Raw genomic sequence first — 21042 nt, forward strand, 5'->3', positions numbered from 1 at the left:
TCAGACACTTTTATAATCACATTTTAGACATAACCAGCCAAATACTAGCTCATTTGCTAAGACTTAAAAGCTAAACATACTGTGTATGCAAAAGCATGACTTCCTACACTAATGTATAAACATTGACAGTGTGTCTATTAAGGTTTCAGGGTATAACTATATATATATATATATATTAAAATGAGGGAGACACAGACACTGTACAGACACGTGTCTAGTTGCCATGCCATGGTAAAGTACACTGCAACTATGACGTCATAATTCGACTGTGCATCAGTCTTTCCATAAGTTGTCATAACTCGTCATAACTAGCTGACATTGCTGACAGACGGCGAGCGGATATCATTCATATTGCACTAAACAATTCAAGAGGAACTAAAGATGTTCCGTTTTATGAATAAGAAGAAGCAGAAAAATATTATCGGAAAGATACACAAAGCTGCCGCCAGGGGGAATCTGTCGCAGTTGAAAAAACTTGGAAAGAAGCATGGCTTCAATATGCTGGACGAACATAACAGGTAAGAAATGTATTATTATTATTATTATTAATAATAATAATATTACTCGAATAAAATGACTGCTTTATAGAGGAAGCTCCTGCCTTTTTAACACATGTATCATACACTGAATAACTGATAATCGAAAGTTATTCTGGGGGCACATTATTGCCGAAGATCTAGATTAATGTTGTTTAAAAAATAAAAACCTATTTATAGACCAGATGATTTAGGTTGCTCTCCAGCACATAACCGTATCAGCGTGCATTATTATTATGCATGTATATGCTGCTCACTGTACACACCTGCCAACCCTGGACATTGTGTTTTTGAGTGGGACGCTCAGCGGCCTAAGACACTTACACTGCCCAACCTGTCCCCCAGAAAACCATACACTATGCATATAACAACTGCTTTATTACTCTGTTTTTACCTTAACTGCTGTCCTGGTATCGGGCTGGTGCTCCCTGATAAGCTTTCTCTCAATATAAAGTGCAAGTAGAGTATTAATACATAAAAACAGAGCCTCTGTAGCTACCCGAAAACGTAAGTATATGTAGCTCATTGCTGTTTACTCAACACAAAAAGACAACATTTAATGAATAAATAGAGTGCAGTCACTGAATAATACCACAAATAATGCAGTTTGTTCTAGCTGACCTGCAGAAATGACTCGCCTGAAGGCCGGGGCCATGGGCTGCAAATCACACAACATAAGCAGTGAAACTAATCAAAGTCATTCCGCGGTGCCGTGTTTGTGTTCAGTGTGTGTGATAGTCCTTGTACACACGTAATTACGGCTCGGCAGTAGTATGTGCATGTATACGTGCAATTAAGGTTAATTGGGTGTCCTGCGATGTCGCGCAGTGCTGTTTGAGGGACAGGACAGTAATGGAGACGAGAGCTGGTGCTGAACTGTCACCTGTCGAGGACGGAGCTCATCTCTCGGCTCTGTAATGACGCGCAGCCGCCGAGTTTGACTCGAGTAGCGACTCGACCTGCGCGCTCTCGACTCGTGTCTTGGGCCTCGGGCTGCACGCCTCACACGCACACAGCAGGCCCTGCGCTGCTCATCGAGCCGCACTTCCTAATGGTTTGATCGGTTGCCAGATTTACGGCAAGCGACTAATTGCTTCATAATGCATGAACAATGAGATGCTGTATTTCACGGGTAACCTTGAATAAACCTTCAGACAAAACGCCGTGCTCGTCGCATCGACACTGACGTCAGAGTCGAGCGACAGGGGGCGGCGTCTCGCCTGCCAGCCCGGAGAGTGACGCGCGATGTTCACAATCCTCCATATTTATACTGTAGCCTGGATTGGCTCTGCTCGGTGTTTAATCGGTCTTTTAATAACGGCAGGTGTGCAGAACTTCAGCCCGATTTTTGCGTGTTTTGTTGTTACGATGCGTACAGGTAGGCAGGTCTGCGAGTCTCAGTGTAGACTCTTACCAATGCAAGCATTGATGCGCAGCCATTCCTGTCAGTTTGTTTATTTCTTTCCTTCTCCAGTGTTTTCTTCAGGGATAAAATAGTGATGTGGTGGCCATATGTGTGTCTATGGTCTATTATGAACTCGGCAGGGCTTAGATACAGACTTTGCACTATGAATTAACATCTCTCTATATTATTATTATTGTTATTATTATTACTACTACTGCTGCAGTGAGAACACAGACAGGGTTTTAATTGCTGTCTCTGTCTCCAGAACACCCCTGCACCTGGCCTGCGTCTCTGGACAGGAGGAGGTCGTCGCTTTCCTGGCCGAGCGGAAGGCAGAGTTGGATCTGTGCGATGACCAGCACAGCACTGCACTGATGAAGGTAAAGCCCAGCGTCTGCGTGTCTGTCTCATCAGTACTGCACTCCCTCCCTTTCTAAATAGTTTTTTTCCCTAGTTTCTTATTTTTAAACAAAGACAATCAAACCACCCAGCTTCTGATCCACGAAGAGTGTCCAGTGGGATCGATGGTAACGCAGCGTGTCTTTGGGGTTTGTGTTGCAGGCGGTGCAGTGTGGGCAGCAGGGCTGCGTGGCGGCGCTCCTGAAACACGGAGCCGACCCCAACGTGATGGACGTGGACGGGAACACGGCCCTCCATTTCGCTGCCCTCGTCCCGTCTGTCGCTCTGGCTGCCCAGCTAGTGCGACACGGGGCAGACATTGAGGCCAGGAATAAGGTACGGCTTCATAGCTCCGGATTGTGTGCCTTATGGCATGTAACATGTAAAATGAATACACAAACATATATATAGTGAATATATAGTGAAAATGTGATGCAGAAATAGCGACTGTAATGGGTAGTTGAATGATGTGCTGTAAAGATGTTCTCCTCACTTTTAGGAAGGCTGCACCCCGCTGCTCCTGGCCACCGCGGAGAACCACATCCGCGTGGTCACCCTGCTGCACAAGAAAGGGGCCAAGATCAACGCCAGGGACAACTCAATGAGGTGGGCAGCGGTTTATTTCTCTGGACCACAGAATGACCTAGAAAAGCGACAGATCTGTGAGAGGGAGGGACGGGGAGTGTCTCCTCTGGATCGGACCGGATCACAGAGCACAGACACGGACCTGATGGCGGTTTAATGTCTCGACAGCTTGCAAGAGCACAGAATGAACAGTGTTTATATGAAACGGTTGAGTATTGTCCTGTAACAAGATGATCTGGCTTTTCTCAGGACGCCGCTGATGATAGCTGCCAGCAACGGCTTCCTGCCCTTGGTCTGCATCCTGTTGAGCTACGGTGCGGACGCATCGCTGGAGGACAGCAGTGGACACACTGCTGAGGTCCTCGCAGCGATGCATGGACACCACGGGTGAGACTGCTCTGCAGATCATCTATTATCAAGTAGTTTTGTGAATTGTTTTGCATTGTTGCATTGTTTTGTGAAAAAGTACTTTCCTTTAGATTCAGATGCAGCAGTGTTGACTCGCACACATGTAGAATACACATATGTATCTCTCGTTACAATATATGTAATAAAAGTTTTTCAAATGTATATTAGTCTTTATAAGAAATGCTCCTAATGAGAGGAATTTAAAACAATGATTTGAATTGTTCTGAAGAGCTTCACCAGGGACGAGGGGCTGTGTCACCTCACACTGACACTGAGTCGGACGAGTGACCGGGGTCTCCTCTTCAGTGCTGCGGCTCTGTGACTCTCACAGGAAGATAACGTGTCTGTTTAAGAGCCTGTTGCCTTTGCTTTCCAGCTGCTCAAATCGCATCATGACCCATGGGACCAAGAGCAGACCTGCGCAGACTCCGTCACACAGCAAGGGACAGGAGGCCAAGCTCCCTGGCAGCCTGAGCAGAGCATGGACGCTGGGAGGGGCAGCTCTCGACAGTGCCAGTGACCCCAGCATTGAAGACGCACAGGCATGGGATGAGGTAAACTCTTCTCTTCCCTCCTGTCTTGGTCCTGTCTGCTCGCTCTGTGGCTACAGGACATGATGTGGAAGTCGCAGCGACTCCCTGCTTCATTGTCCCGTGAATTACAACACAGACACGGCTGGCCTGCTCTCAGTCCGGTGCAGACATGGACCCAAAGTCCACATAATACTGTCAGCGTGCCAATGAGTCCTAATCCTGTAGATGTGTGTCTTTATCATCTACATTTTTAATGTCATTTGATCTGTCAGTCAGCTTAATCAATATTGTTCTGTAAATGATACGTACTGATCAGTTCAGTCTTTTTCTAGTTTCTGATCCTGCCGGGCAAACTGTAAAGGCACAGCTTCCGTCAGTGTGTCAGTCAAAGGTCTGCACATCCTCACTCAATCCACTCCTCACTGTCAGCTCTGTGCCTGTGAGAAGGCAGGCTGTGTCCCCCAGAAACACCAGCCCGTGTCCGAGTGTTGGCTGTGAACGTGGGAGCACTTGTGAATGCCAGACTTACCGTTCGTGTGTCTCTTGTGCTTTTCTATCATAAAGGTTGCGTCTCTGAAGCTGCAGCTGACCGTCTTGCAGAACAAGTGCCACCGGGTCACCCACTCCCTTGCAGAGAAGACCGCTCTCCTGGAGAGCGCGCAGCGAGAGAGAGACCAAGCCCAGGCACACCTGCAGGCCCTGCTGCGAGAGGTGATGGAGCCACGGCACGAGACCTCAGTTCCAGAGGAGAGCCTGGCAGAGAGACTGGCCCGGGCACAGTTGGAGAACCAGCTCCTGCGCCAGCAGCTGGCAGCAGCTCAGAAACAGGGCCTGGTGCACGAGAAGGCCCTGGCCGAGGAGCAGGAGCGGTTCAGAGACAGTCTGGCCAAGATGAAGGCCGACTGTGACAACTATGTCCAGAATGTGGAAGACTGCAACCAGGCCCTCCTCAGCAAGAACCGGAAGCTGCGGGCCCTTCTCGCCAAGCAGCAGAGCAAGGAGTCGGAGAGAGAGGTAGGCGTCCCGCTCTCGTTTTCTATATCACCTGTGACTGGGACTAGAAACTCTTCATACCTGGAGATTGAAGGGAAGGACACTGAGCTGCAAGTGTCTGACACATCTGTAGAAGGCTTTATTTTCCAGCCTTAATTGTTAAAAATGATCTGGGACAGATCAGCATAGAAACAATTGTGTAATCATGTGGTTGTCTCTGCACATACTCTTGCTTTGACAGCGGACAATTTCTTGTATGCTTCCTATATTTCTCCATTCTTTATCATGCTTTCACTTGGTTTTTGTTTACTGTGAACCGTGCTTTTCCAATGGCACAGCACTGCAGTGCTTTATAAAACAATCATAATGCCAATCCTGTGCGCAAGTTTACCAGTCAAGAGGACTCCATAGCACAGAGCGCGGACAGCTTCTGTGTCGTTTAAGAGTCTGGGCAGTAAAGATGAATTCTCGACAGAAAGAAAAGTGCTGTTAGGTGTCATAGTGAACTGCTCTGGTGTGCGGCGCTGCTGTGCGGGTTCCTGGGGCTCAGATACAGGAAGCAGAGGGCCGCACATCCAGACCGAGCTGCGCAACCTCAGGCAGAAGTCTTGCCTTTATAAATGTGTCAGGTAAGCAGCAATTACAGGTAGAAGGTAAAAAAAAGATTGAATAGATTCTGATATGTACATGTAGCCGATATACACATGTATTATATTACAGGTGCCATGTAAGACTCTGCCTCGGAGGAAGGCATGGGCAGAGGAGGAGGGCCTCTCCTCGGAAGGTAAAGCGACTGACCACAGCGAAGTTAAGTCTCCTGTTAAAATGATGCAGACAGAGAAAAAGAAAACCAATTACACTGACCAGCAAACGAGCGCGGCGAGCAGAACTCAAGGTGGAGGCGGTTCTGTGCAGCAGACAAAGCCGTGTGCGACACAGACCGCACGTCTCCCCAGAGAGCAGGCGGCCATCGGCGTCGTGCGCGGCAGCTGTCACCAGGGCCACGAGCGCTTTGGGCACAACAGCGGGAAGCAGTGTGTGCCCAACAGCTTCTGTTCAGTAATATACAGCGAAGTGAAGAGCCCCGAGAAGTGGGATAGTGCTGACCTGGACGCTATCCTGCAGCGCGGGAACAAGCTGTACTCCAAGCTGCAGAGCACTGCTGCAGTGAAAAACACGTATACATTAGTTACTGAACTTCCAGGTCAGCTGAAAGTGTTTGGCACCAGCTGCACCACATCGATGGGCGAGTCGGTGGCCGGGCTGCTGGGCGGTCCCAGTGACAGTGCTTTATCTGGGATAGTGTTGTCCCTGGGCGACGCTCTGCAGACAACGCTGACTGAGTTCAGAGCTTGTCTCGTCACGTTTGCAGGATCGACGTTTGCCGTGATACGTGGAAGCAGGGCATTCCACGTGTTCGACTCTCATTCGAGAAATGAGAACGGCATGCAAATCCCAGACGGAACCTGTGTGCTGATCACAAAGAACAGCATACAGGAGGTGACGCAGCACTGTGTCAAACTGGCTGAGTCCCTGAACGCAAATAAGCTCAGCCAGTTTGAGATCACTGGACTGAATGTTCATGTAATCTAAAAAACCACCGGAGGATTCGTCTATTGATGACCGAATCTTTAAATTATTTTGGGTTACAAACTTCCAAAGCTGTGACTGAGAATCGCTGGAGATTCATACGTTTACAGCAGAATGTTTTTGGTCTAATTTGAAATTAATTGCTCACTGGGTAGTTCAAATTGTCATCATCATACGAACTGGAACACAATTAGAAAGGGCCGCCCGGAATAGGTTCATTGTAATTTAATTGTTGTTGGCGTCCGTCAGCCGTCTTCTATGAGGCGCCGTTAGGGACATTATCACTGAAAAACACTTGCGCTCTCAACACTGAAAACGAGACCACATAGGTGACGTCAAAATATCAGTACTCCCGCGCAGCATTATTGCATATTAAGTGAAAGTGGAAACTAACATGTGTAATACAGATTAAGCGCAAAGGGCTGGTTTGTCACGCATTTGCATTCTATACATATGTATGGCTATGTACTGTAGCCTATGTATATACAATTAATAGAGTTGTATAAATGGGTTGTTAGGCTATAGATTAAAAGCCAGCTGAAGCACAAGCCAATCCAAGCTTGTGTCATAAATATACATTTTACTATGATTATGGCGCGGTCTAGTCTGGACTTTGGCGGAGGTGGTGTGGCATTTATAGCCTGGATAGGATCCTTGGATCACTCGGTTATTAATGGACACCAAACGAGCACGATGGGGCGAATGGCCTCCTCTCGATTGGACACTGTCTGATGCTCTTACGTTCTATTTGATTTAATAAAAATGTTGGCACATTTCTGTGGACTCATGCTTAACTTTGTGTTAACTTTTGTATTATCACTCTTTACTATTATTATTAAGCCTTAAGTTATATAAAGGGATACTACTACAGTATTTTGGCATTTAGACAGATTTCCTACTCAAACAGATATTAGTCGGCTTTTGAAAGTTAGCAATTGCGACAACTGGCTTCCATTGTGCTATGCTAATGTAATGAAAAATTTAAATGAGCTCAAACTGGACACACAGACCTAAAATGGTATCCAATTTGTAATCAATAGTAAAGAGTGATAATACAAAAGTTAACACAAAGTTAAGCATGAGTCCACAGAAATGTGCCAACATTTTTATTAAATCAAATAGAACGTAAGAGCATAAGACAGTGTCCAATCGAGAGGAGGCCATTCGCCCCATCGTGCTCGTTTGGTGTCCATTAATAACCGAGTGATCCAAGGATCCTATCCAGGCTATAAATGCCACACCACCTCCGCCAAAGTCCAGACTAGACCGCGCCATAATCATAGTGAAATGTATATTTATGACACAAGCTTGGATTGGCTTGTGCTTCAGCTGGCTTTTAATATATAGCCTAACAACACATTTATACAACTCTATTAATTGTATATACATAGGCTACAGTACATAGCCATACATATGTATAGAATGCAAATGCGTGACAAACCAGCCCTTTGCGCTTAATCTGTATTACACATGTTAGTTTCCACTTTCACTTAATATGCAATAATGCTGCGCGGGAGTACTGATATTTTGACGTCACCTATGTGGTCTCGTTTTCAGTGTAGAGAGCGTAACTGTTATTCAGTGATAATGTCCCTAACGGCGCCTCATAGTCCCTGATGCGTTGCATTGAAATTAATTGCTCACTGGGTAGTTCAAATTGTCATCATCATATGAATTGGAACAAAATTAGAAAGGGCCGCCCGGAATAGGTTAATTGTAATTGAATTGTTGTTGGCATCCGTCAGCCGTCTTCCCTGACGCGTCGCTCCGTCCAGGACTCGCTGCCATAGAGGACACTGCTGATCACACAGGCTTTGTATAGCTGGACTTTGGTGTTCAGTCCTCTATGGTACTGCCTGCTTCTCTTTGAAACATGGACGGCGGTCCACACTGCTGCCACAATCACCGAGCCGCTTCCACTGAGTTCTGTTTGTTGTGGTTGTTTTATGGAAGATCACATTTCAGTACATTTATGTGTTATTGGGCTTTATGTGCTGAATAGATTGACATAAAATAAGATGCAGAGGAAGGGGGGTATATAAAGTTTCTTAATGACGATAAAATCTAATTCTGGACAAAGGGAGGGAGGGAGAGAGGGAGACAGACAGAGACATAGAGAGTGAGACAGAGACAGAGATGCTGAGACAGAGAGAGATGCAGAGACAGGGGCAGAGACAGAGAGACACAGAGAGACATAGAGAGAGAGATGCAGAGACGGACAGAGAGAGGCTGAGACAGAGAGAGAGACAAAGAGAGAGACACAGAGAGACTTATGCCTCGGTTCCACTGGCTTAAGCGTCCGTGCCGTGCTGTGCCATGCCATGCCGACGCGTCCCAGAGCTTTTTTTTGTAAAACCAGGCCGTTGTGAATCCGTCCCTCTTATGGGTGGGACTGTGGGTTTGTTTTTTGTTTCGTTTTAAAAACAGAGACGCTACGAGCGACACAGCCTGACGTGGAGAGGACTTTTGTGTTTATTTTATTCTTCGTGCCTTACATGATTGTAAACGGCGTAATAAATACACGTTTCTGTTAAGAGATATTAGGAAGAGCTAAACTTGTAGACAACATTATATTCAGGCAAGCATGTGCACATAAGAATACGTTTCCATGTGCAACAATATTATTATCGTCATCATTTGTGCTAGTATATATGTATTTATTACATAATGCTTTTTGCCGTATTATTTATAATTTACTTTACAAAATACACACGTTTCACGATTAATAATCTAGCTACAATATAGCCGGTTATAATTTAACTGAAGTGTGCACGTCTCGGTCATAGCGTTTATGAACTTACGGACGCATTTATTAAACCAGTCCTTAATGTTTTATAGGGAAACCCAGATCTGCTGTATTTTTGTATTCATTAATTTAACTTGTAAATGGTTTATAATACACTCAGATATTAACTGTAAGCAGTCATTGTTTCTGTATGTGGATTTCACTACATGCTGCTAATAAAACTAATTTCTTCGTGATCGCACACGGCATTTGAGATTATATCTTCCGACACAATGTATCTGATCTCCTCCCTGTCTGTCTGCAAGTCAAGTGCACATCTTCGCTTTCAGAAGCGGAGATATTTCCTCAGTGGGCGGGACAGACGCTTACGGACACGTCTGGCAGCAGATAGTTAACTGTCCACAAAACACGGACGTGTCCACCAGTGGAAACGGGGCAATAGAGAGAGACAGAGTGAGAGACAGACACGCAGAGAGAGAAACAGAGACAGACACACACACACACAGAGAGAGAGAGACAGAAACACAAAGACACAGAGAGAGAGACTAGAGATAGAGACATGGAGAGACACACGGAGAGAGAGACACAGAGAGACAGAGAGAGAGAGCTAGAAGAAGCAGGGCGAGAGCAGGAAGATGTAGCTGAAGGAAGGAGGCAGGTGAAGATGAGGCAGAGGGAGAGACTGAGAATGAGAGGGGGAGCCAGGGATTGAAGAGCAGCGCAGTGAGGCCGAGGCACCGAGGCGCACAGGGGACGCGAGTCCAGCAGGAATCACGGTGTGTTCATTCTCTGATTGTCACTGAGAGATGCTTCTCTATTTGCATTAATAAAGACTCTTCATTTCACTGTAGCAGCACCTCAGGATCATGTAGGCTGTGAGTTGCCGCTCAGAACAGACACAGTGAACCGCACGCTTGCTGACCATTGTCCCATTAGATCAGCGGTCTCAGATGGTCTGAGTTTAGAGCAGGCTGGCGTCTGAGCCTTTTCCACACAAGATAGTGTGCGAGTGAATGACTCAGTACAGTAATACAATGTCATGCATGTCCTGGACAAGGCACTTCGGGGGGAGGGTGCATTAATATCTGTTTTGTTTTGATCGTTTTTGCTTTCTCTTTCAGGGTGAGAGAGAGAGAGAGGAGGCCGACACCCAGCTGCGCAGGGAGGAGGGAAACCCTGGTCTCGGAGGCGCGTCCACGGCACAGTGGGACCCGAACTCTCAGAACCGCCTGGTGGAGGCTGACTGCGCTTCGGCATGGGATCGAACAGAACCGGAAGCAATAAAGTGTCTTGAGACTCAACAGCTGTGTTCGTTCGTAATTAAGTCTCGAATGCAGTGACTATATAGAGAAATGCGTCACCCGCAACGAAAACTATTTCAGCTATTTTAAGACCAAAGACAAGGGCTGGAGACAACCTGAGGACCCCAAGGTGAGACGGCGAAGACAGTTCCTGTGTGCCTCACCATAGACACAAACAGGAAATAGGAAGGCACTGTCTGAGTGACACAGCTTGGATAGGAAGGTTTAGTTGACCCCTCCCTTTGGGCAGTGCTTTTGACTTGAAAGATAACGAAACGATTGAATAAAGACCCACTACGATCAACTGGAATATGACCAGCAAGTGTTTTTTTGGAGAATCGGGATCAGACATTGTTTTATCAGGATGCAGTGGAGTGGTGCGGTGCACATCACTGCCGTGTGTGTCAGCAGGTCTGTATACGGCACACGCCACGTGGCTGGAATCCCGCCTCAAGTCGGCGACAAAAAGAAAACTGTTGGTTTGGGTTTTTTTTATTTGAGAAAATCATTTCTCCTCCTGCGTCAAACAGAGAACAGCCTGCAACTCGCTAGACTCCTTAGAGTCTTAGAGGTGTAGATCACACAGTGTGTTCCAGTGACTTATTTTTTTTATAGAACTGCTAAAAGAATAATAAATGATCTGCATACAAATCTCAGAAAGCTGTGTAGAAGACTTTTATTACATGGTTTTGTCAGAGTTCTTTCTTTGCACTGCTTGGTTCTCAGTGTAACTTTAAAATGAGGCAGTATTCTGCTTAAAGTGATAAGAAGAACAAAAAGTGTCCAATTCAGAGGAGGCCATTCGCCCCATCGTGCTCGTTTGGTGTCCATTAATAACTAAGTGATCAAAGGATCCTATCCAGTCTGTTTTTGAACGTTCAAAAATTTGGGAAAAATTAGGTAGACTGCACAGTGCATTGTGGGATCTGTATTTCAGACACTTTTATAATCACATTTTAGACATAACCAGCCAAATACTAGCTCATTTGTTAAGACTTAAAAGCTAAACATACTGTGTATGCAAAAGCATGACTTCCTACACTAATGTATAAACATTGACAGTGTGTCTATTAAGGTTTCAGGGTATAACTATATATATATATATATATATATATATATATATATATATATAATAAAATGAGGGAGACACAGACACTGTGCAGACACGTGTCTGGTTGCCATGCCATGGTAAAGTACACTGCAACTATGACGTCATAATTCGACTGTGCATCAGTCTTTCCATAAGTTGTCATAACTCGTCATAACTAGCTGACATTGCTGACAGACGGCGAGCGGATATCATTCATATTGCACTAAACAATTCAAGAGGAACTAAAGATGTTCCGTTTTATGAATAAGAAGAAGCAGAAAAATATTATCGGAAAGATACACAAAGCTGCCGCCAGGGGGAATCTGTCGCAGTTGAAAAAACTTGGAAAGAAGCATGGCTTCAATATGCTGGACGAACATAACAGGTAAGAAATGTATTATTATTATTATTATTATTAATAATAATATTACTCGAATAAAATGACTGCTTTATAGAGGAAGCTCCTGCCTTTTTAACACATGTATCATACACTGAATAACTGATAATCGAAAGTTATTCTGGGGGCACATTATTGCCGAAGATCTAGATTAATGTTGTTTAAAAAATAAAAACCTATTTATAGACCAGATGATTTAGGTTGCTCTCCAGCACATAACCGTATCAGCGTGCATTATTATTATGCATGTATATGCTGCTCACTGTACACACCTGCCAACCCTGGACATTGTGTTTTTGAGTGGGACGCTCAGCGGCCTAAGACACTTACACTGCCCAACCTGTCCCCCAGAAAACCATACACTATGCATATAACAACTGCTTTATTACTCTGTTTTTACCTTAACTGCTGTCCTGGTATCGGGCTGGTGCTCCCTGATAAGCTTTTTCTCAATATAAAGTGCAAGTAGAGTATTAATACATAAAAACAGAGCCTCTGTAGCTACCCGAAAACGTAAGTATATGTAGCTCATTGCTGTTTACTCAACACAAAAAGACAACATTTAATGAATAAATAGAGTGCAGTCACTGAATAATACCACAAATAATGCAGTTTGTTCTAGCTGACCTGCAGAAATGACTCGCCTGAAGGCCGGGGCCATGGGCTGCAAATCACACAACATAAGCAGTGAAACTAATCAAAGTCATTCCGCGGTGCCGTGTTTGTGTTCAGTGTGTGTGATAGTCCTTGTACACACGTAATTACGGCTCGGCAGTAGTATGTGCATGTATACGTGCAATTAAGGTTAATTGGGTGTCCTGCGATGTCGCGCAGTGCTGTTTGAGGGACAGGACAGTAATGGAGACGAGAGCTGGTGCTGAACTGTCACCTGTCGAGGACGGAGCTCATCTCTCGGCTCTGTAATGACGCGCAGCCGCCGAGTTTGACTCGAGTAGCGACTCGACCTGCGCGCTCTCGACTCGTGTCTTGGGCCTCGGGCTGCACGCCTCACACGCACACAGCAGGCCCTGCGCTGCTCATCGAGCCGCACTTCCTAATGGTTTGATCGGTTGCCAGATTTACGGCAAGCGACTAATTGCTTCATAATGCATGAACAATGAGATGCTGTATTTCACGGGTAACCTTGAATAAACCTTCAGACAAAACGCCGTGCTCGTCGCATCGACACTGACGTCAGAGTCGAGCGACAGGGGGCGGCGTCTCGCCTGCCAGCCCGGAGAGTGACGCGCGATGTTCACAATCCTCCATATTTATACTGTAGCCTGGATTGGCTCTGCTCGGTGTTTAATCGGTCTTTTAATAACGGCAGGTGTGCAGAACTTCAGCCCGATTTTTGCGTGTTTTGTTGTTACGATGCGTACAGGTAGGCAGGTCTGCGAGTCTCAGTGTAGACTCTTACCAATGCAAGCATTGATGCGCAGCCATTCCTGTCAGTTTGTTTATTTCTTTCCTTCTCCAGTGTTTTCTTCAGGGATAAAATAGTGATGTGGTGGCCATATGTGTGTCTATGGTCTATTATGAACTCGGCAGGGCTTAGATACAGACTTTGCACTATGAATTAACATCTCTCTATATTATTATTATTGTTATTATTATTACTACTACTGCTGCAGTGAGAACACAGACAGGGTTTTAATTGCTGTCTCTGTCTCCAGAACACCCCTGCACCTGGCCTGCGTCTCTGGACAGGAGGAGGTCGTCGCTTTCCTGGCCGAGCGGAAGGCAGAGTTGGATCTGTGCGATGACCAGCACAGCACTGCACTGATGAAGGTAAAGCCCAGCGTCTGCGTGTCTGTCTCATCAGTACTGCACTCCCTCCCTTTCTAAATAGTTTTTTTCCCTAGTTTCTTATTTTTAAACAAAGACAATCAAACCACCCAGCTTCTGATCCACGAAGAGTGTCCAGTGGGATCGATGGTAACGCAGCGTGTCTTTGGGGTTTGTGTTGCAGGCGGTGCAGTGTGGGCAGCAGGGCTGCGTGGCGGCGCTCCTGAAACACGGAGCCGACCCCAACGTGATGGACGTGGACGGGAACACGGCCCTCCATTTCGCTGCCCTCGTCCCGTCTGTCGCTCTGGCTGCCCAGCTAGTGCGACACGGGGCAGACATTGAGGCCAGGAATAAGGTACGGCTTCATAGCTCCGGATTGTGTGCCTTATGGCATGTAACATGTAAAATGAATACACAAACATATACACTCACCTAAAGGATTATTAGGAACACCTGTTCAATTTGTCATTAATGCAATTATCTAACCAACCAATCACATGGCAGTTGCTTCAATGCATTTAGGGGTGTGGTCCTGGTCAAGACAATCCCCTGAACTCCAAACTGAATGTCTGAATGGGAAAGAAAGGTGATTTAAGCAATTTTGAGCGTGGCATGGTTGTTGGTGCCAGACGGGCCGGTCTGAGTATTTCACAATCTGCTCAGTTACTGGGATTTTCACGCACAACCATTTCTAGGGTTTACAAAGAATGGTGTGAAAAGGGAAAAACATCCAGTATGCGGCAGTCCTGTGGGCGAAAATGCCTTGTTGATGCTAGAGGTCACAGGAGAATGGGCCGACTGATTCAAGCTGATAGAAGAGCAACTTTGACTGAAATAACCACTCGTTACAACCGAGGTATGCAGCAAAGCATTTGTGAAACCACAACACGTACAACCTTGAGGCGGATGGGCTACAACAGCAGAAGACCCCACCGGGTACCACTCATCTCCACTACAAATAGGAAGAAGAGGCTACAATTTGCACAAGCTCACCAAAATTGGACAGTTGAAGACTGGAAAAATGTTGCCTGGTCTGATGAGTCTCGATTTCTGTTGAGACATTCAGATGGTAGAGTCAGAATTTGGCGTAAACAGAATGAGAACATGGATCCATCATGCCTTGTTACCACTGTGCAGGCTGGTGGTGGTGGTGTAATGGTGTGGGGGATGTTTTCTTGGCACACTTTAGGCCCCTTAGTGCCATTTGGGCATCGTTTAAATGCCACGGCCTACCTGAGCATTGTTTCTGACCATCTCCATCCCTTTATGACCACCATGTACCCATCCTCTGATGGCTACTTCCAGCAGGATAATGCACCATGTCACAAAGGTCGAATAATTTCAAATTGGTTTCTTGAACATGACAATGAGTTCACTGTACTAAACTGGCCCCCACAGTCACCAGATCTCAACCCAATAGAGCATCTTTGGGATGTGGTGGAACGGGAACTTCGTGCCCTGGATGTGCATCCCACAAATCTCCATCAACTGCAAGATGCTATCCTATCAATATGGGCCAACATTTCTAAAGAATGCTTTCAGCACCTTGTTGAATCAATTAAGGCAGTTCTGAAGGCGAAAGGGGGTCAAACACAGTATTAGTATGGTGTTCCTAATAATCCTTTAGGTGAGTGTATATAGTGAATATATAGTGAAAATGTGATGCAGAAATAGCGACTGTAATGGGTAGTTGAATGATGTGCTGTAAAGATGTTCTCCTCACTTTTAGGAAGGCTGCACCCCGCTGCTCCTGGCCACCGCGGAGAACCACATCCGCGTGGTCACCCTGCTGCACAAGAAAGGGGCCAAGATCAACGCCAGGGACAACTCAATGAGGTGGGCAGCGGTTTATTTCTCTGGACCACAGAATGACCTAGAAAAGCGACAGATCTGTGAGAGGGAGGGACGGGGAGTGTCTCCTCTGGATCGGACCGGATCACAGAGCACAGACACGGACCTGATGGCAGTTTAATGTCTCGACAGCTTGCAAGAGCACAGAATGAACAGTGTTTATATGAAACGGTTGAGTATTGTCCTGTAACAAGATGATCTGGCTTTTCTCAGGACGCCGCTGATGATAGCTGCCAGCAACGGCTTCCTGCCCTTGGTCTGCATCCTGTTGAGCTACGGTGCGGACGCATCGCTGGAGGACAGCAGTGGACACACTGCTGAGGTCCTCGCAGCGATGCATGGACACCACGGGTGAGACTGCTCTGCAGATCATCTATTATCAAGTAGTTTTGTGAATTGTTTTGCATTGTTGCATTGTTTTGTGAAAAAGTACTTTCCTTTAGATTCAGATGCAGCAGTGTTGATTCGCACACATGTAGAATACACATATGTATCTCTCGTTACAATATATGTAATAAAAGTTTTTCAAATGTATATTAGTCTTTATAAGAAATGCTCCTAATGAGAGGAATTTAAAACAATGATTCGAATTGTTCTGAAGAGCTTCACCAGGGACGAGGGGCTGTGTCACCTCACACTGACACTGAGTCGGACGAGTGACCGGGGTCTCCTCTCCAGTGCTGCGGCTCTGTGACTCTCACAGGAAGATAACGTGTCTGTTTAAGAGCCTGTTGCCTTTGCTTTCCAGCTGCTCAAATCGCATCATGACCTATGGGACCAAGAGCAGACCTGCGCAGACTCCGTCACACAGCAAGGGACAGGAGGCCAAGCTCCCTGGCAGCCTGAGCAGAGCATGGACGCTGGGAGGGGCAGCTCTCGACAGTGCCAGTGACCCCAGCATTGAAGACGCACAGGCATGGGATGAGGTAAACTCTTCTCTTCCCTCCTGTCTTGGTCCTGTCTGCTCGCTCTGTGGCTACAGGACATGATGTGGAAGTCGCAGCGACTCCCTGCTTCATTGTCCCGTGAATTACAACACAGACATGGCTGGCCTGCTCTCAGTCCGGTGCAGACATGGACCCAAAGTCCACATAATACTGTCAGCGTGCCAATGAGTCCTAATCCTGTAGATGTGTGTCTTTATCATCTACATTTTTAATGTCATTTGATCTGTCAGTCAGCTTAATCAATATTGTTCTGTAAATGATACGTACTGATCAGTTCAGTCTTTTTCTAGTTTCTGATCCTGCCGGGCAAACTGTAAAGGCACAGCTTCCGTCAGTGTGTCAGTCAAAGGTCTGCACATCCTCACTCAATCCACTCCTCACTGTCAGCTCTGTGCCTGTGAGAAGGCAGGCTGTGTCCCCCAGAAACACCAGCCCGTGTCCGAGTGTTGGCTGTGAACGTGGGAGCACTTGTGAATGCCAGACTTACCGTTCGTGTGTCTCTTGTGCTTTTCTATCATAAAGGTTGCGTCTCTGAAGCTGCAGCTGACCGTCTTGCAGAACAAGTGCCACCGGGTCACCCACTCCCTTGCAGAGAAGACCGCTCTCCTGGAGAGCGCGCAGCGAGAGAGAGACCAAGCCCAGGCACACCTGCAGGCCCTGCTGCGAGAGGTGATGGAGCCACGGCACGAGACCTCAGTTCCAGAGGAGAGTCTGGCAGAGAGACTGGCCCGGGCACAGTTGGAGAACCAGCTCCTGCGCCAGCAGCTGGCAGCAGCTCAGAAACAGGGCCTGGTGCACGAGAAGGCCCTGGCCGAGGAGCAGGAGCGGTTCAGAGACAGTCTGGCCAAGATGAAGGCCGACTGTGACAACTATGTCCAGAATGTGGAAGACTGCAACCAGGCCCTCCTCAGCAAGAACCGGAAGCTGCGGGCCCTTCTCGCCAAGCAGCAGAGCAAGGAGTCGGAGAGAGAGGTAGGCGTCCCGCTCTCGTTTTCTATATCACCTGTGACTGGGAGTAGAAACTCTTCATACCTGGAGATTGAAGGGAAGGACACTGAGCTGCAAGTGTCTGACACATCTGTAGAAGGCTTTATTTTCCAGGCTTAATTGTTAAAAATGTTCTGGGACAGATCAGCATAGAAACAATTGTGTAATCATGTGGTTGTCTCTGCACATACTGTTGCTTTGACAGCGGACAATTTCTTGTATGTTTCCTATATTTCTCCATTCTTTATCATGCTTTCACTTGGTTTTTGTTTACTGTGAACCGTGGTTTTCCAATGGCACAGCACTGCAGTGCTTTATAAAACAATCATAATGCCAATCCTGTGCGCAAGTTTACCAGTCAAGAGGACTCCATAGCACAGAGCGCGGACAGCTTCTGTGTCGTTTAAGAGTCTGGGCAGTAAAGATGAATTCTCGACAGAAAGAAAAGTGCTGTTAGGTGTCATAGTGAACTGCTCTGGTGTGCGGCGCTGCTGTGCGGGTTCCTGGGGCTCAGATACAGGAAGCAGAGGGCCGCACATCCAGACCGAGCTGCGCAACCTCAGGCAGAAGTCTTGCCTTTATAAATGTGTCAGGTAAGCAGCAATTACAGGTAGAAGGTAAAAAAAAGATTGAATAGATTCTGATATGTACATGTAGCCGATATACACATGTATTATATTACAGGTGCCATGTAAGACTCTGCCTCGGAGGAAGGCATGGGCAGAGGAGGAGGGCCTCTCCTCGGAAGGTAAAGCGACTGACCACAGCGAAGTTAAGTCTCCTGTTAAAATGATGCAGACAGAGAAAAAGAAAACCAATTACACTGACCAGCAAACGAGCGCGGCGAGCAGAACTCAAGGTGGAGGCGGTTCTGTGCAGCAGACAAAGCCGTGTGCGACACAGACCGCACGTCTCCCCAGAGAGCAGGCGGCCATCGGCGTCGTGCGCGGCAGCTGTCACCAGGGCCACGAGCGCTTTGGGCACAACAGCGGGAAGCAGTGTGTGCCCAACAGCTTCTGTTCAGTAATATACAGCGAAGTGAAGAGCCCCGAGAAGTGGGATAGTGCTGACCTGGACGCTATCCTGCAGCGCGGGAACAAGCTGTACTCCAAGCTGCAGAGCACTGCTGCAGTGAAAAACACGTATACATTAGTTACTGAACTTCCAGGTCAGCTGAAAGTGTTTGGCACCAGCTGCACCACATCGATGGGCGAGTCGGTGGCCGGGCTGCTGGGCGGTCCCAGTGACAGTGCTTTATCTGGGATAGTGTTGTCCCTGGGCGACGCTCTGCAGACAACGCTGACTGAGTTCAGAGCTTGTCTCGTCACGTTTGCAGGATCGACGTTTGCCGTGATACGTGGAAGCAGGGCATTCCACGTGTTCGACTCTCATTCGAGAAATGAGAACGGCATGCAAATCCCAGACGGAACCTGTGTGCTGATCACAAAGAACAGCATACAGGAGGTGACGCAGCACTGTGTCAAACTGGCTGAGTCCCTGAACGCAAATAAGCTCAGCCAGTTTGAGATCACTGGACTGAATGTTCATGTAATCTAAAAAACCACCGGAGGATTCGTCTATTGATGACCGAATCTTTAAATTATTTTGGGTTACAAACTTCCAAAGCTGTGACTGAGAATCGCTGGAGATTCATACGTTTACAGCAGAATGTTTTTGGTCTAATTTGAAATTAATTGCTCACTGGGTAGTTCAAATTGTCATCATCATACGAACTGGAACACAATTAGAAAGGGCCGCCCGGAATAGGTTCATTGTAATTTAATTGTTGTTGGCGTCCGTCAGCCGTCTTCTATGAGGCGCCGTTAGGGACATTATCACTGAATAACAGTTACGCTCTCAACACTGAAAACGAGACCACATAGGTGACGTCAAAATATCAGTACTCCCGCGCAGCATTATTGCATATTAAGTGAAAGTGGAAACTAACATGTGTAATACAGATTAAGCGCAAAGGGCTGGTTTGTCACGCATTTGCATTCTATACATATGTATGGCTATGTACTGTAGCCTATGTATATACAATTAATAGAGTTGTATAAATGGGTTGTTAGGCTATAGATTAAAAGCCAGCTGAAGCACAAGCCAATCCAAGCTTGTGTCATAAATATACATTTTACTATGATTATGGCGCGGTCTAGTCTGGACTTTGGCGGAGGTGGTGTGGCATTTATAGCCTGGATAGGATCCTTGGATCACTCAGTTATTAATGGACACCAAACGAGCACGATGGGGCGAATGGCCTCCTCTCGATTGGACACTGTCTGATGCTCTTACGTTCTATTTGATTTAATAAAAATGTTGGCACATTTCTGTGGACTCATGCTTAACTTTGTGTTAACTTTTGTATTATCACTCTTTACTATTATTATTAAGCCTTAAGTTATATAAAGGGATACTACTACAGTATTTTGGCATTTAGACAGATTTCCTACTCAAACAGATATTAGTCAGCTTTTGAAAGTTAGCAATTGCGACAATTGGCTTCCATTGTGCTATGCTAATGTAATGAAAAATTTAAATGAGCTCAAACTGGACACACAGACCTAAAATTGTATCCAATTTGTAATCAATAGTAAAGAGTGATAATACAAAAGTTAACACAAAGTTAAGCATGAGTCCACAGAAATGTGCCAACATTTTTATTAAATCAAATAGAACGTAAGAGCATAAGAAAGTGTCCAATCGAGAGGAGGCCATTCGCCCCATCGTGCTCGTTTGGTGTCCATTAATAACCGAGTGATCCAAGGATCCTATCCAGGCTATAAATGCCACACCACCTCCGCCAAAGTCCAGACTAGACCGCGCCATAATCATAGTGAAATGTATATTTATGACACAAGCTTGGATTGGCTTGTGCTTCAGCTGGCTTTTAATATATAGCCTAACAACACATTTATACAACTCTATTAATTGTATATACATAGCCATACATATGTATAGAATGCAAATGCGTGACAAACCAGCCCTTTGCGCTTAATCTGTATTACACATGTTAGTTTCCACTTTCACTTAATATGCAATAATGCTGCGCGGGATTACTGATATTTTGACGTCACCTATGTGGTCTCGTTTTCAGTGTAGAGAGCGTAACTGTTATTCAGTGATAATGTCCCTAACGGCGCCTCATAGTCCCTGATGCGTCGCATTGAAATTAATTGCTCACTGGGTAGTTCAAATTGTCATCATCATATGAATTGGAACAAAATTAGAAAGGGCCGCCCGGAATAGGTTAATTGTAATTGAATTGTTGTTGGCATCCGTCAGCCGTCTTCCCTGACGCGTCGCTCCGTCCAGGACTCGCTGCCATAGAGGACACTGCTGATCACACAGGCTTTGTATAGCTGGACTTTGGTGTTCAGTCCTCTATGGTACTGCCTGCTTCTCTTTGAAACATGGACGGCGGTCCACACTGCTGCCACAATCACCGAGCCGCTTCCACTGAGTTCTGTTTGTTGTGGTTGT

At 46.3% G+C, this 21042-nt stretch overlaps 2 protein-coding genes across 4 annotated transcripts; both read left to right on the plus strand.

The window, feature by feature from the left end:
* Positions 1-331: 331 nt before the first annotated feature.
* LOC136758412 (putative ankyrin repeat domain-containing protein 20A4) lies at positions 332-6714 on the plus strand. Of its 3 annotated transcripts, none has more exons than XM_066712723.1 (8): positions 332-518; positions 2207-2321; positions 2503-2676; positions 2840-2946; positions 3175-3312; positions 3710-3887; positions 4431-4880; positions 5580-6714. In XM_066712723.1, exons 1-8 carry the CDS (start codon positions 382-384, stop codon positions 6450-6452), a joined length of 2172 nt encoding a protein of 723 aa, XP_066568820.1. In that variant the 5' UTR covers positions 332-381; the 3' UTR covers positions 6453-6714. The 3 variants fall into 3 exon arrangements, with proteins under 3 accessions (XP_066568820.1, XP_066568822.1, XP_066568821.1); XM_066712725.1 differs by lacking the exon at positions 332-518 and adding an exon at positions 645-1914; XM_066712724.1 differs by lacking the exon at positions 332-518 and adding an exon at positions 645-1860.
* Positions 6715-11712: 4998 nt separating this feature from the next.
* Positions 11713-19376, plus strand: LOC136758189 (POTE ankyrin domain family member B-like). The gene is made up of 8 exons (XM_066712458.1): positions 11713-11971; positions 13660-13774; positions 13956-14129; positions 15504-15610; positions 15839-15976; positions 16374-16551; positions 17095-17544; positions 18244-19376. Exons 1-8 carry the CDS (start codon positions 11835-11837, stop codon positions 19114-19116), a joined length of 2172 nt encoding a protein of 723 aa, XP_066568555.1. The 5' UTR covers positions 11713-11834; the 3' UTR covers positions 19117-19376.
* The last annotated feature ends 1666 nt before the right edge of the window (positions 19377-21042 follow it).

Source organism: Amia ocellicauda, chromosome 9 (genome assembly GCF_036373705.1).
Source record: "Amia ocellicauda isolate fAmiCal2 chromosome 9, fAmiCal2.hap1, whole genome shotgun sequence".
In the NCBI taxonomy this organism is placed as follows: domain Eukaryota; kingdom Metazoa; phylum Chordata; class Actinopteri; order Amiiformes; family Amiidae; genus Amia; species Amia ocellicauda.